General features: G+C 43.0%; 1 protein-coding gene across 5 annotated transcripts in view; it reads left to right on the forward strand.

Annotated features, from left to right (window-relative positions):
* The first annotated feature begins 9,539 nt into the window (after positions 1-9,539).
* Positions 9,540-12,500, forward strand: part of cars1 (cysteinyl-tRNA synthetase 1) — a 65,007-nt gene continuing 62,046 nt past the window's right edge. For 3 of the 5 annotated variants that reach the window (XM_048606812.1, XM_048606813.1, XM_048606816.1), the window contains exon 1: positions 9,543-9,583. In XM_048606812.1, the coding sequence (XP_048462769.1) occupies positions 9,568-9,583 (16 nt within the window). In that variant the 5' untranslated portion in view covers positions 9,543-9,567. Of the gene's footprint in view, positions 9,584-12,500 lie in introns of all 5 variants that reach the window. The other 2 variants (XM_048606814.1, XM_048606815.1) reach the window with 2 other exon arrangements.

Genomic DNA, 12,500 nt, shown 5'->3' on the forward strand with positions numbered 1-12,500 from the left:
AACTGACGTTTTCCCAGCCACCATCAGTTCTGAAGAAGGGTCACCGGACCCGAAACGTTAACTCTGTTTTCTCCTCCACAGATGCTGCCAGACTTGCTGAGCTTTTCCAGCAACTTTGTTTTTGTTCCTGATTTACACATCCACAGTTCTTTTCATTTTTATTTACAATACATGACCTGCTGTCTCTTCACTGAAGTCATTAACTTAAATAGCAAAAAGCTGAGGCCCTAGCACTCCTCCCTGTGGCACCCCACTCGTCACATTCTGTCCACTTGAAAATGCTGCTTTTATTCCTTGTTATTGTCTCCTAGCCATTACCAACCCTCCCTACATCCCAATATATTACTCCCAACTCCATGTTCTTGTCTTATCTACTAACCTTTAGGCTGACACCTAATCAAATGCCATTTGTAAACCCAAGTGTACGATATCTGCTGTTCCCCTTTATCTAATCTACTGGGTTCATCCAAAACAAACTTTTAATAAATTTGTTAAACTCAATTTTCTTTCTGTAAAATTGTATTGACTTTGTCTGATCATACTAAGAGCATTGTTAAATGTTTGTCAGATTTTAGTCCTGGAGTTTCTCTGATACTATTTTTCCACTGAAATTAAATACCTTATTAGCTTACATTTACTTTAACACTAGGTTACCTCCTAATGCTCGTAATTTATGGTTTCTTCCTTGAAGACATTAAACAAATATTTTGAGTCCCCTTCATTCCTTCTAATCATTTCAGCACTAACATTCACTTTAGCTGCGTTCCTTCTTTTTACATACTTGTAAAAGCTCCTACAATCCGCTTTTATTCTTCATGGCTAGTTTACTGTAATTCTTATTTTTTCACTTTTTAATCAGGTTTTAGGTGGCTCTTTGCCGGTTTTTAAAGCACTTTCAATCCTCAGACTTGTACTCTCTTGCTTCTTTTAATCTGTTTCTATCCTTAACCTCCTTGATGATCTATGAATCGATTATTCTTGCTGCATTTTTGTTTTTCTTTACAAATGTAACATTTTTGTTGAATTTTTTTTTGTATTGTTTATTCATCATTGTATTTTTTTTTAGTCTACTTACCAAATTAATCTTAGGTAACACCACTTACGTAGTTGACTTTATTAAAGGGAAGTTTTTTTTGTTTGGGATTACAATATTTGGCTTTCAAAGTTAATATGGAATTCAGTTAATTTCATTATTACAGTAGTTCTTTAATTGTGAGATTCACTTCATAGAATCCCTACAGATTAGAAGCAGGCCATTCAGCCCATTGAGTCCACAATGATGCTGTGAAGACCCAGCCTGCCCATCCCTGGACACTATGGGTAATTTCGCATGGCCAGTCCACCTAACCCGCACATCTTTGGACTGTGGGAGGAAACCAGAGCACCCGGAGCAAACCCACACAGGCACGGGGAGAATGTCTGTGTGGAGTTTGCACAGTCACCCAAAGCTGGAATGGAACCCGGGTCCCTGGCACTGTGAGGCAACGGTGCTAACCACTGAGCCACCCCTCGCGGAATTAACCCTTCCTCAGCAAAAACAATTCTGATGAAAACTGGAAACTAGAGGGAAATCTTATGAATCTAAATGACCAGTTGAACTGCAAAACAATGTACTCTTTTGATCTAAGTGAGTCAACATCTGAATAAAAACCTAAATTATGCTTATTTTCAGGAACCTCGCTACACTGAATTGGCAAGCCTGTCACAAACAGAACGCATCATGGATCGGATTCCTGAACCCCTACTACTGGCTGGTCATCTGTATACTTGTATCATTCCAATTAATCATCAATTATTTTTATGAGTGAGCAAATGACTCCCTGTTCAACAACCACTTTGAAAGTGTTGAAGACTGTTAACAGGATCCTATTGAGAATGATTGCAGTATTTCCATGGTGTAAAATGGATTACCAAGGCAACCATACATTAAACATCTGAGGAGAGGGATCCTTGGGGGCAGAAAAATTGCTTTATGTTCAGTTGCATCCAGGGTGGGAGCTTTACCTGTGGTCGTTATTCGTACGCAGTCACCTCCAAGGACAACCAACCCTAACCTAGGCCTTAATGCTGAAGCCAAATATGACTTTTCCAATGTGCAATTTTTTTCCTTCTCCTTTCTTCTAGGTCCTTCTACTCCAACAACAATTTAGAAACTTTCCTCTCAACAGTATTTATAAACTGAGTAGATGGTAATGTTTGTGGTGTTCAATTTGTATACTGTTCTGAATATGAATTTAGACACCGTCCATGAATGTGACAGACTCCTTTAGTCTGTCCCACCTCTGTAGCAGTCTATACTCAAAATGGCTTTGTAGAATATCTTTTGCACACTTGTGAATCTTGCTCTAACTTTAGCACTAAGTACATTCTTAAGCAGAAAGCTGCAAAGGATTATTATAGGTTTGAAAAGAAATGCCTCCAGGATGGCAAGAACCTATAGGCACCACCTGCTACTTTTCTTCTTGTGGGCTCAATAAAATTTCACATCTGTGTAACATTCTATGAATGAAATGCACAATAATGTAAACAGGTGCAAATAAATAAAACAACATTTTTAAACCATGAAAGTACATGTGTTTAAACATTCCAACAGGATGATGGGTCGTTTTCACTTCAAGTCACTCAGTGCACCAGTTCAAAGGGTATAATGGCAAGGATAAATGCCAGCCCTGTGATCCTACGTGAACGCTGTATGTATCTGGTGACATGGGGCAGGCACAGGTAGAAACTTCATGTTGTAATTAAATTGTGATCTAATTACACCTTCCATGTCATTTTGCAAATATGATACTTGCTCACCAAGGTGGAAAAATAACATCTCCTCCCCATCTCCCTCTTGAAATTATCAAACGTAAATAATGTGCATGCTATTTAGACACTAAGTTGAATAGATTGAACGACCAGAGGGTTCAGTCAGACAATTCATTCAACAGTTGTGGTTACTACTGATTTTTTTTCCCTCTTTTACCACTTTTTATCGGATTGTCATTAGATTTGCATAACACTTTGTGCAAATTCATATTTTGGTACCATCACTAAGTAATCATTAAATTTCATGAATAGGTGCCCTATCTCCCATATTGGAAGAAGAAGAGGACCAACAGAATCCGATCTGGTAGGTTGGTCTACACAGGGAACACACTGTACTATTTGCAATGTACCAGCACACTAACATCTTCACACAGAATGAACTGATATTCGTGTGGCACTTTGAATATCCCATGATGCTTCACAGAAATGTTATTAAACAAAATATGACACCAGAGACACAACAAAATATCTGAACAATGACCAAATGGTCAAAGAGTATGCTTAATCAGCATGTTAAATGAGTAGAGGGGTTTAGAGAATTTCTGGACTTGGGCCTAACCAATTAATGCTGAATTAATGAAAATTAAAAATCAGGACATGAGCAGGGACCACAGAATTTATACAGCTGGAGGTCATAGAGGTAGGAAGGCATGAATACACGGAGGAATTGAAAAAAAAAGGCAAGAAATTAAACATAAAAGTATCGCTGAACCAAGAGTAGGGGTGACAGCTGAAAAGGCACTTTAGAAGCGTTCGAGTTTTGGATGAATTGGAAGTTCGCAACAGGTGCAAAGTGGGAGGCTAGCCTGGAAGTCAAGTTCAGATAGAAGAAAAGCACGAGTGAGAAGTTCATCAGCATGTAAGATCAAGCAGAATTAAAGACAAGCTAGGTAACAGGTGACTGTAGCTGGTCTTATTAAAGGAGTTTACTTTAGGTAGGAAGCTCAGCTCAGAATCAATTTGGAGACTCGGCAATGTTCAATCTCAGCAGTTAGGGCGAGGGATAGAAACAGAGGCTGGGGAATTGTGTTTGTGGTGTGGATTGAAAGCAGTGGTAGCAGTTTTGCTTATGTTACAAGAAATTTCTGCTATTCAGTACTCGACGTCAGGCAAACAGCATCAAGAGAGGGATCGGGCCGACAGTCAACATATTGAGCCTATAGACCTGTTAATTTTCTGCCATTCAAATATTTATGCAAAACCCGTTTAAATGCTACTATAGAAGCAGAACAAATCAGTCTGCTTCTGACATTGTTATGCAGTGCATTCCAGATCGCAGCAACTTGCTGTGCAGAAAAATGTCTTCTCATAGCACCTCTTGTTCTTTTGCCAATTTAAGTTAATGTCACAAAAACAAATTCCTGGAGAAACTTAGCAGGTCTGGCAGCATCTATGGAAAATGATAGCAGAGTTAATGTTTTGAGTCTGGTGACCCTTTTCAAAACTGATAGTAGTTGGGAAAAGGTATACATGCTGAAGATGTGGCGGGACTAAGGAGAAGGTGAAGATGGAGCCTACAGAGAGAGAGAAAGACAATAAAGAAAAAAAAAATCAAGAACTGCAGCTGTAAGAAATCTGAAACAGGAACAGAAATTGCTGGAAAAACTCAGCAGTATCTGAAGACAGAAAGCAGGCACTACCACTTCAATACACCACCATGTTGCCTGGCTGACATTTCTGTCTCAGGCATTTTTCATGCAGAGGATGGTGCATGTATGGAATGAGCTGTCAGAGGATGTGGTGGAGGTGGGTATAATTACCAAATTTAAAAGGCATCTGGATGGGTACATGATTAGGAAGGGTTTAGAGGGATATGCCATATTCTGGCGAATGAAACTAGGTTAGATTGGGATGTCTAGTCAGTGCAGATGAGTTGAACCACAGGGTCTGTTTCCATGCTGTACGACTCATTTTCACCTACTTATGGTCCCCATTATCAGCTTCTCTCTTTCCCTGGCTTACCATTATTCATTCCTTTGTCTAACTGTCTTTTTCTCTTTCTGGGCTCTGTCTCCACCTCTCTGCCTCCAAGTTTCTTCCCCTCCACCCCAGTCTTCAGCACAAGTACCATGTTTCCCTAGCTATTATCAGTTCTGAAGAAGGGTCGCCGGACTGTAAACATTAACTCTGCATGGTCTGCACAGTTGCTGCCAGACCTGTTGAATTTCTTAAGCAATTGCTGTTCTTGTTTCAGATTTTCGAAAAGCACTGTTAGTTGTTTTAGTTAAATTTATGTCCTCCGCTATCAAGCCTTCTGCCACTGGAAACAAGTTTTCCCTTATATAGTCTATCAAAATTATAACATAATAATAGCCTTGGTTACAAGAATAACTCCAGTCTCTCCATGTAACTGGAGACACAACAGCCTGGTACTCCTGCTTGTAAATATCTCTGCGTTCTCAATAGTTTAGAAATCCTTCCTCAAGTATGGAGCCCAGTACTGACCTCCTGCTGACATCTATACAGTGTTTTTTCACATTTTATTAGGCTTTTGTTGTTGTAGTCTATTCGTTTACCAATAAAGCCCATGATACCATTTTTAAAAAATATTCTTAGAATCATAGAATGCCTACAATGCAGATAGGGGCCATTCAGCTCAGTGACCATCCAAAGAGCATCCCAACCAGACCTACCCCATCACCCTATTGCCATAATCCTGCATTTACCATGGATAATTCACTTAGCCTGCATAATCCTGGACATAATGAAGCAATTTAGCATGGGCAATCCACCTAGCCTGCACATCTTTGGACTGTGGGAGGAAACTGGAGCACCCAGAGGAAACCCACATAGACATGTGAAGAACATGCAAATTCCACACAGACAGTTGCCTGAAGCCGGAATCGAACCCAGGTCCCTGGCGCTGTGAGGCAGCAGTGCTAACCACTGAGCCACTTTGCCGCCCTTGTTTTTTGTATTGTCTTTCTCTGTCTCTGGGCTCTGTCTTCGCCTATCTGCCTCCCCTCTTTTTCAGACCATACCTGCCACATCTTCAGCATTTGGACTACCCTTTCGCAGCCATTATCAGCTCTAAAGAAGGGTCACCCAACTCAAAATTTTAATTCTGCTATGTTTCTCCAGGAACTTGTTTTTGTGACATTAACCAGAGGTGCCATGACAAGATATTTTTCTGCACAGCAAGTTGCTGTGATCTGGAATGCATGCACGACAATGTCAGAAGCAGACTGACTTGTTCTGCTTCTACTTCAGTAGTAATATTCAAATAGGTTTTGCATAAATATTGGATGGCAGAAAATTAACAGGTCTATAGGCTCAAGATGTACATGTTGACTCTCGGCCCTGCCCCTCTCTTGATGCTTCCTTTGCTTCTGATTAGGCATGTTGTTTGCCTGACAACCAGTACTAAATGAGCAGAAATCTCTTGTAACATCAGCAAAACTGCTATCACTGCTTTCAATCCACACCACAAACACAATTCCACAGCTCAGAATCAATCTGGAGACTCGGCAATGTTCAGCCTCAGCAGTTAGGGTTGAGGGATAGACACATATAACTGCTGAGGCTGAACATTGCCCAGCCTCCAAATTGACTCTGAGCTGAGCTTCCTACCTAAAAATCAACTCCTTTAATAAGACCTGCTACCGGGGTTTTGGTTGGTTCGCCGAGCTGATTGGTTTTCATGCAAACGTTTCGTCTCCCTTCTAGGTGACATCGTCAGTGATGTCAGCATCCGTTGAAGCACTGTTGTTCTGTCCTGTTCTCTCACAGTGAGCAGTCTTGCTTCTGGTTTTGTACCGTAGTGGTATGCACATGGGGTCTATTTCAACATGTTTGTTAATTGCGTTGGTGGTTGAAAACCAGGCCTCCAGGAATTCTCATGTTTGTCTCACTTATCCCAGTGCTGTAACTTTGTCCCAGTTAAACTGATGTCCTTCCATGGTGGAGTGTATTGAAATGAGGGAAAGTTAGTTGTGCCGTTTTGCTGCGAGTTGGTGTTCGTGTATCCTGGTGGTGAGTTTCTGCCGTCTGTCCTAGTAGTGTTTCTCACAGTTGCTGCATACGGCTGTAAAATACCACGCAGCAACTGCGAGAAACACTACATAGGATAGACAGGCAGGAAACTCGCCACCAGGATACACGAACACCAACTCGCAGCAAAATGGCACGACCCAACTTTCCCTCGTTTCAATACACTCCGACATAGACTGGGTCAAATTTACAGTACAAGGACAAGCAAAACAAAGACAAGCACGAGAACTCCTGGAGGCCTGGTTTTCAACCACCGATACTATTAACAAACATGTTGAAATAGACCCCATCTACATACCACTACGGTACAAAACTGGAAACAAGACTGCCCCCCATGACAGACTGGACCATATAAATTCAGAGCGGGACCGAACAATAACACGTCAACGGAGGCTACACAGCACTGGTGATGACACCGAGAAAGGAAACAAAACATTTGTGTGAAAATCAGTCAGCTCAGTGAACCAACCAAAAACTCAAACTGCAACCCAAGCTACAGATCTTCGTTAAAATATTAGAGACCAGCTACTGCCACCTGTTACCTAGCTTGTTTTTAATTTTGCTTGAGCTTATAGGATGTTGAAATTCTCAGTTACATCTAGACTTGACTATTCCAAACTAGCCTCTTCCGAAGTTTTCTCACTATCTTCACAGATTTATGTCCGTACACACTAAGGTTCCTCTACTTCTGCACATCCTTTCAAACTGTACTGTTTAGATCATATTGTCTACTGATCTTTTCCAATCAAAATATATTCCGTGTACTAAATTTCACTTGTCTTGGTTCTTCCCATTTCAACGCCTTAAGTCAGTTATTATTTTTCCCTAGTGTTACTACAATTATGAATTAAAATTGTACTCCGAACACTAAACCCTAGCCCTTTCTATATATAAACCTACCAGCTTAACAAGAGACCACCTCACGAGCTTGGCTGATTAAACTATCCAGATGCAGCCACTGCACTGACTTCGCGCTGACCGTGAGACTTTTGACACCTACTCCCACAATTACCTTGACCATACACCATCACACCCCTCTTCCTGTAAAGACTCTATTCCATTCTCCCAGTTCCTCAGTTCCTCAGTCTCATTTATTCTCACAATGCCAACTTCGACAAGGAGCCCCTGAACTGTCCACCTTCTTCCTCAATCGAGGACTTCCCAGCGCCAATACTGTGTAGAGCTGGAGGAGCACAGCAGATGAAGGGTGTAAACCCGAAATGTTGACTTTCCTGCTCCTCTGATGCTGCCTGACCTGCTATGTTCCTCCAGCTCCACACTGTATTGACTCCGACTCCAGCATCTGCAGTTCTTGATATATCCCCAGCTCCATAGTTGACAGGGCCCTCAGCCGGGTCTGACCCATTTCTCGCACTTCAGCCCTCACTCCATCTCTTCGCTCCCACAACAGGGATAGGGACCCCTTGTCCTCACCCACCATCCCACCAGCATCCGCATCCAGAGGATCATTGGCCACCGTTTCTGCCACATCCAGTGAGATGCAACCACCAGACAGACATTTCCCCTCCCCTCACTTCTCAGCCTTCCACAAGGACTGTTCCCTCTGGGACACCCTGGTCCATTTTCCTTCCCTCCCAACAACACCACCACTCCCTGCCCCCATAGTCTCACAGCACCTTCTGTTGCAACCGGTGAAGGTGTAACACCTGCCCATTTACATCCTCCCTCCCCAGTATCCGAGAGCCCAAACATACCTTCCAGGTGATGCAGCACTTTACCTGCACTTCCCACAATCTAGTCTACTCGATTCGTTGCTCACAATGTGGTCTCCTCTCCGTTGGGGAAACGAAGCGTAGACTGGGTGACAACTACATTCTGCTCGCAAGAAAGACACTGGTTCCAGTTGCCTGCCATTTTGACACACCACCCCGATACCTGGCCAACATTAGGGCAGCACGGTGGCACAGTGGTTAGCACTGCTGCCTCACAGCGCCAAGGTCCCAGGTTTGAAACCACTCTTGGGCAACTGTCTGTGTGGAGTTTACATGTTCTCCCCATGTCTGCGTGGCTTTACTCCGGTTTCCTCCCACAGTCCAAAGACGTGCAGGCTAGGTGGATTAGCTATGCTAAATTGCCCGTAGCGTTCAAGGATGTGTAGATTAGGTGGCTTATAGGGGGATGGGTCTGGGTGGGATGCTCTGAGGGTCGGTGTGGAGTTGTTGGGCCGAAGGGCCTGTTTCCACACTGTAGGGATTCTATGATTCTACGATCTCTCTCTCTCTGGCTTGTGTTCCAGTGAAGCTCAATGCAAGCTGGAAGAACAACACCTCATTTTCCACTTGGGGACCCTCTGAACTTAATATCGATTTCAAAAATTTTAGGGCCTGAACTCTCCCATGTCCCAGCCCCCTACCCCACACACCAGGCCTTGTCATCACACAGCCTGCCACTCCACACTACCCATTGTTAGCCACTAACAGTCCCACTGTTCTTCTCTCTTTGGGCTCTATCCCCCCACCTATCGTTTACTCCTTACCCTCCTAACTACCATTAGTCCTGAAGAAACGTTAACTCTGAATATCCTCCACACGCCCAGCGGGAGCTGGACCCCTGTTTTCTTTACGACACTATCGCTCTAGAAGCAGCGGTCGCACAGTTACCGGGCGCCATCGGTGACGTTTTCCCCTGGGCGGCCAATAGGGGGCTGGGGGTGTGGGTCATGCTTGACGGGTTTCTATGGTGACGTGTGGCGGCGGGTAATAACGTAAGTTCCGGTCCTCTCCTGCCTCTTGCATCAGCATCAGAATGGAGGCCGGTGAGAGTGAGTAAACCGGGGGGCACTTAACAGCATTCAGGCCCAGGGAATGATTTCTCTCAGCGGCTTCCTCTCAGTCTGTGTGAAGCCCCTGAGTCGGCTTCTTCAAGATAGTTGCTTCTCAGGCTGGGTACCGTTTAGTCTAAAACCCAGCCCGCACTGTGCACTTTCATATCTTGCGGCCCCAGGCTCCAAAGTGAAAGGGAAAATGGGTTGAAGTGGGTTAGCACCCGGGTTTGATTCCACCCTCGGGCAATTGTCTGCGTGGGTTTCCTCTGGAGACTCTGGTTTCCTCCCTCAGTCCAAGGATGTGCAGGTTAGGGTGGGTTGGCCGTGCTAAATTGCCCCATAGTGTCCAAGGATGTGCAGGTTGGGGTGGGTTGGCCATGCTAAATTGCCCCATAGTGTCCGAGGTTAGGGTGGGTTGGCCATGCTAAATTGCCCCATAGTGTCCGAGGTTGTGCAGGTTAGGGTGGGTTGGCATGCTAAATTGCCCAGTAATGTCCAAGGATGTGCAGGTTGGGGTGGGTTTGCTATGCTAAATTGCCCCATAGTGTCCAAGGATGTGCAGGTTAGGTGGATTGGCTATGCTAAATTGCCTCCTAGTGTTCAGGGATGTGTAGATTAGGTGGGTTAGCCATGTTAAATGTCATGTTACAGAGTAGGGAGGGGTGAGTCGCTGTGGCCTCTTATCTCCATTGTCCCATGTTTACGAACACTGTATGGATTCTATTTTTGTTATTACAAGTTCTGACTCTAACTGGCTCCAGTTGATTCCCACTTTGTAATTAGATGTTGTCAAGTATAGTTTCAGATAGGCTAATCTCATATTAAATGATGAATTACTATTCTGGTCAATGAAATAACTGGCAGATCGTGACCATGGCAATTTATGCATAAGTTTTTACTTTAACTTAACATCCTAATATGTTTGATTATGGTTGCTTATCTGCATCATTAGGGCTTTTGCCTTTTAAGAGTTTTATGTCGAGCAAAACACCTTTGAATACCTTCTGTTGTTAATCCAGAGTTTATCCACTATCAGTTTAACCCAGGTTACTGAATCATAGAATTTTACTGTACAGAAGGAGGCCATTTGGCCCAACATGTCTGTACCAAATCCGGAAAGAACTACCTAGCTAGTCCCATTCTCTACCATTATCTCCATTGTCTCCTAAGTTATACACTTTCAAATGTATATTTCTGAAGAAAGGTCCCGAGCCGAAACGTCAACTTCCCTGCTCCTCTGATGCTGCCTGGCCTGCTGTGTTCCTCCAGCTCCACACTGTGTTATCTCTGACTCCGGCATCTGCAGTTCATGCTATCTCCAAATGTACATCAAGCTCTTCTTTTGAAACCTCCTATGAAATCCATCTCCATCACTCTCTCAGGCATCGCATTCCAAATCCTAACAACTTTCTGAGAGAAGAAGTTTTTCCTCATCTCACTCTTCTCGCTGACTGTCTTGAACTAGTGACCCCCGCCCCCAGTTACTGACATATCAACCAGTGGAAACAGAATATCATTCTTTACCCTGTCAGAATTGTTCATAATTTTGAACAGCTTTAATAAGGTCACCTCACGAGGAGAATAAGCTGAATTTCTCTAATCTTTCCTTGTATCTAAGGTCCCTCATTCCTGGTATCATTCCAGTAAATCTCCTTTGAACTGTCTCCATGGCCTTGACATCCTTCATTAAATCCTCCAGAACTAAACACGATGATCCAAATGTGGTCTGACCAATTCTTTGTAGAGGTGTAGCATCACTTCCTTGCTTTTATACTCTGTGCCTCTATTTATAAACCCAAGGATTCTGTAAGCTGCCTTAACAACTGTTTCAGATTGCCTGACCACTTTCAGAGTATTACGTACGTGAACTCCAACCTCCCTCAGTTCCTGTACTCCCGTCATATCTGTAGCATTGAGCCTATATTGTCTGCCCATGATTCGTCTACCAGGTTATTCCTTCAGAGTTTGTGTAACTTAAATGCGAAACCTTGGGTTTGTGACATTTACTTCTGTGTTTCAATATGGATGTCAAAACTGTCATATTATGGATGTTAATTATAAGATATTTCCTCAGTCAGGTTGTTAATAAATTCAAGTTCACTATTTATCACAAAATCTAGGATAACCGCAATACCGCCATACCCAAAGTGGTATTTGATGTTAGTGACATTTAATTGAGGGATTGGGAATACATTTATCATTCAGTCAATGGAATCAGAACTTTTAATACCTACACTTCATGCATTGAACCCAGTTTCTCTTTCACTTTGGCTTGCGGTGGCAAACTATGAAGGTGAATGGTGCCATCCATTAGATTAAATATTGACCAACCTCTGGCAGGAATCCACGTGAGTCATGTAAACTGTGCTGAAGTTTAAGGTTAGGTACTTTGCTTGGAAAATGGGGAAAAAAAATTACTGGTGGGAGATTTGAATATGTTTACATTCAAGGGAACCTGTACAAGAGGTATAGGAAGTGAAGATGCAGGACAGCAAGCAATTGGGAAGGCAAATGCTGCGGTAGCTTCTGCTTCATGGTATTAGCTTATAAAAGTAAAGAAGTCTCAACGCACTTGTACAGGGTATAGGTGAGACTATACTTGTGTATGCAGGTTATGTGTCCTTCCTTAAATAAAGGTAGCACTTGCCACAGATTGTGAACTTTCTTTGCACAGTGCTTGCTTTGAGATGAGGGTTACCCTGTGTGAAGGGATTTAGCAGATTATGCCTGTATTCCCTGTCATTTAGAAGAATGTGAGGCTATCTAATTGAAATAGAAATCCATAAGCACTTGATTGAATAAATAAAATGGAACTGTTCCCTCCACACAGTTGGAATTAGGGGTCATCCATTTTGGATTGATTTGACGGAGAATTTTACCACTTAAGTGTGTGCGGATCTTTGGAATTCTGCAT

Source organism: Rhincodon typus, chromosome 17 (genome assembly GCF_021869965.1).
Source record: "Rhincodon typus isolate 14 chromosome 17, sRhiTyp1.1, whole genome shotgun sequence".
NCBI lineage: Eukaryota > Metazoa > Chordata > Chondrichthyes > Orectolobiformes > Rhincodontidae > Rhincodon > Rhincodon typus.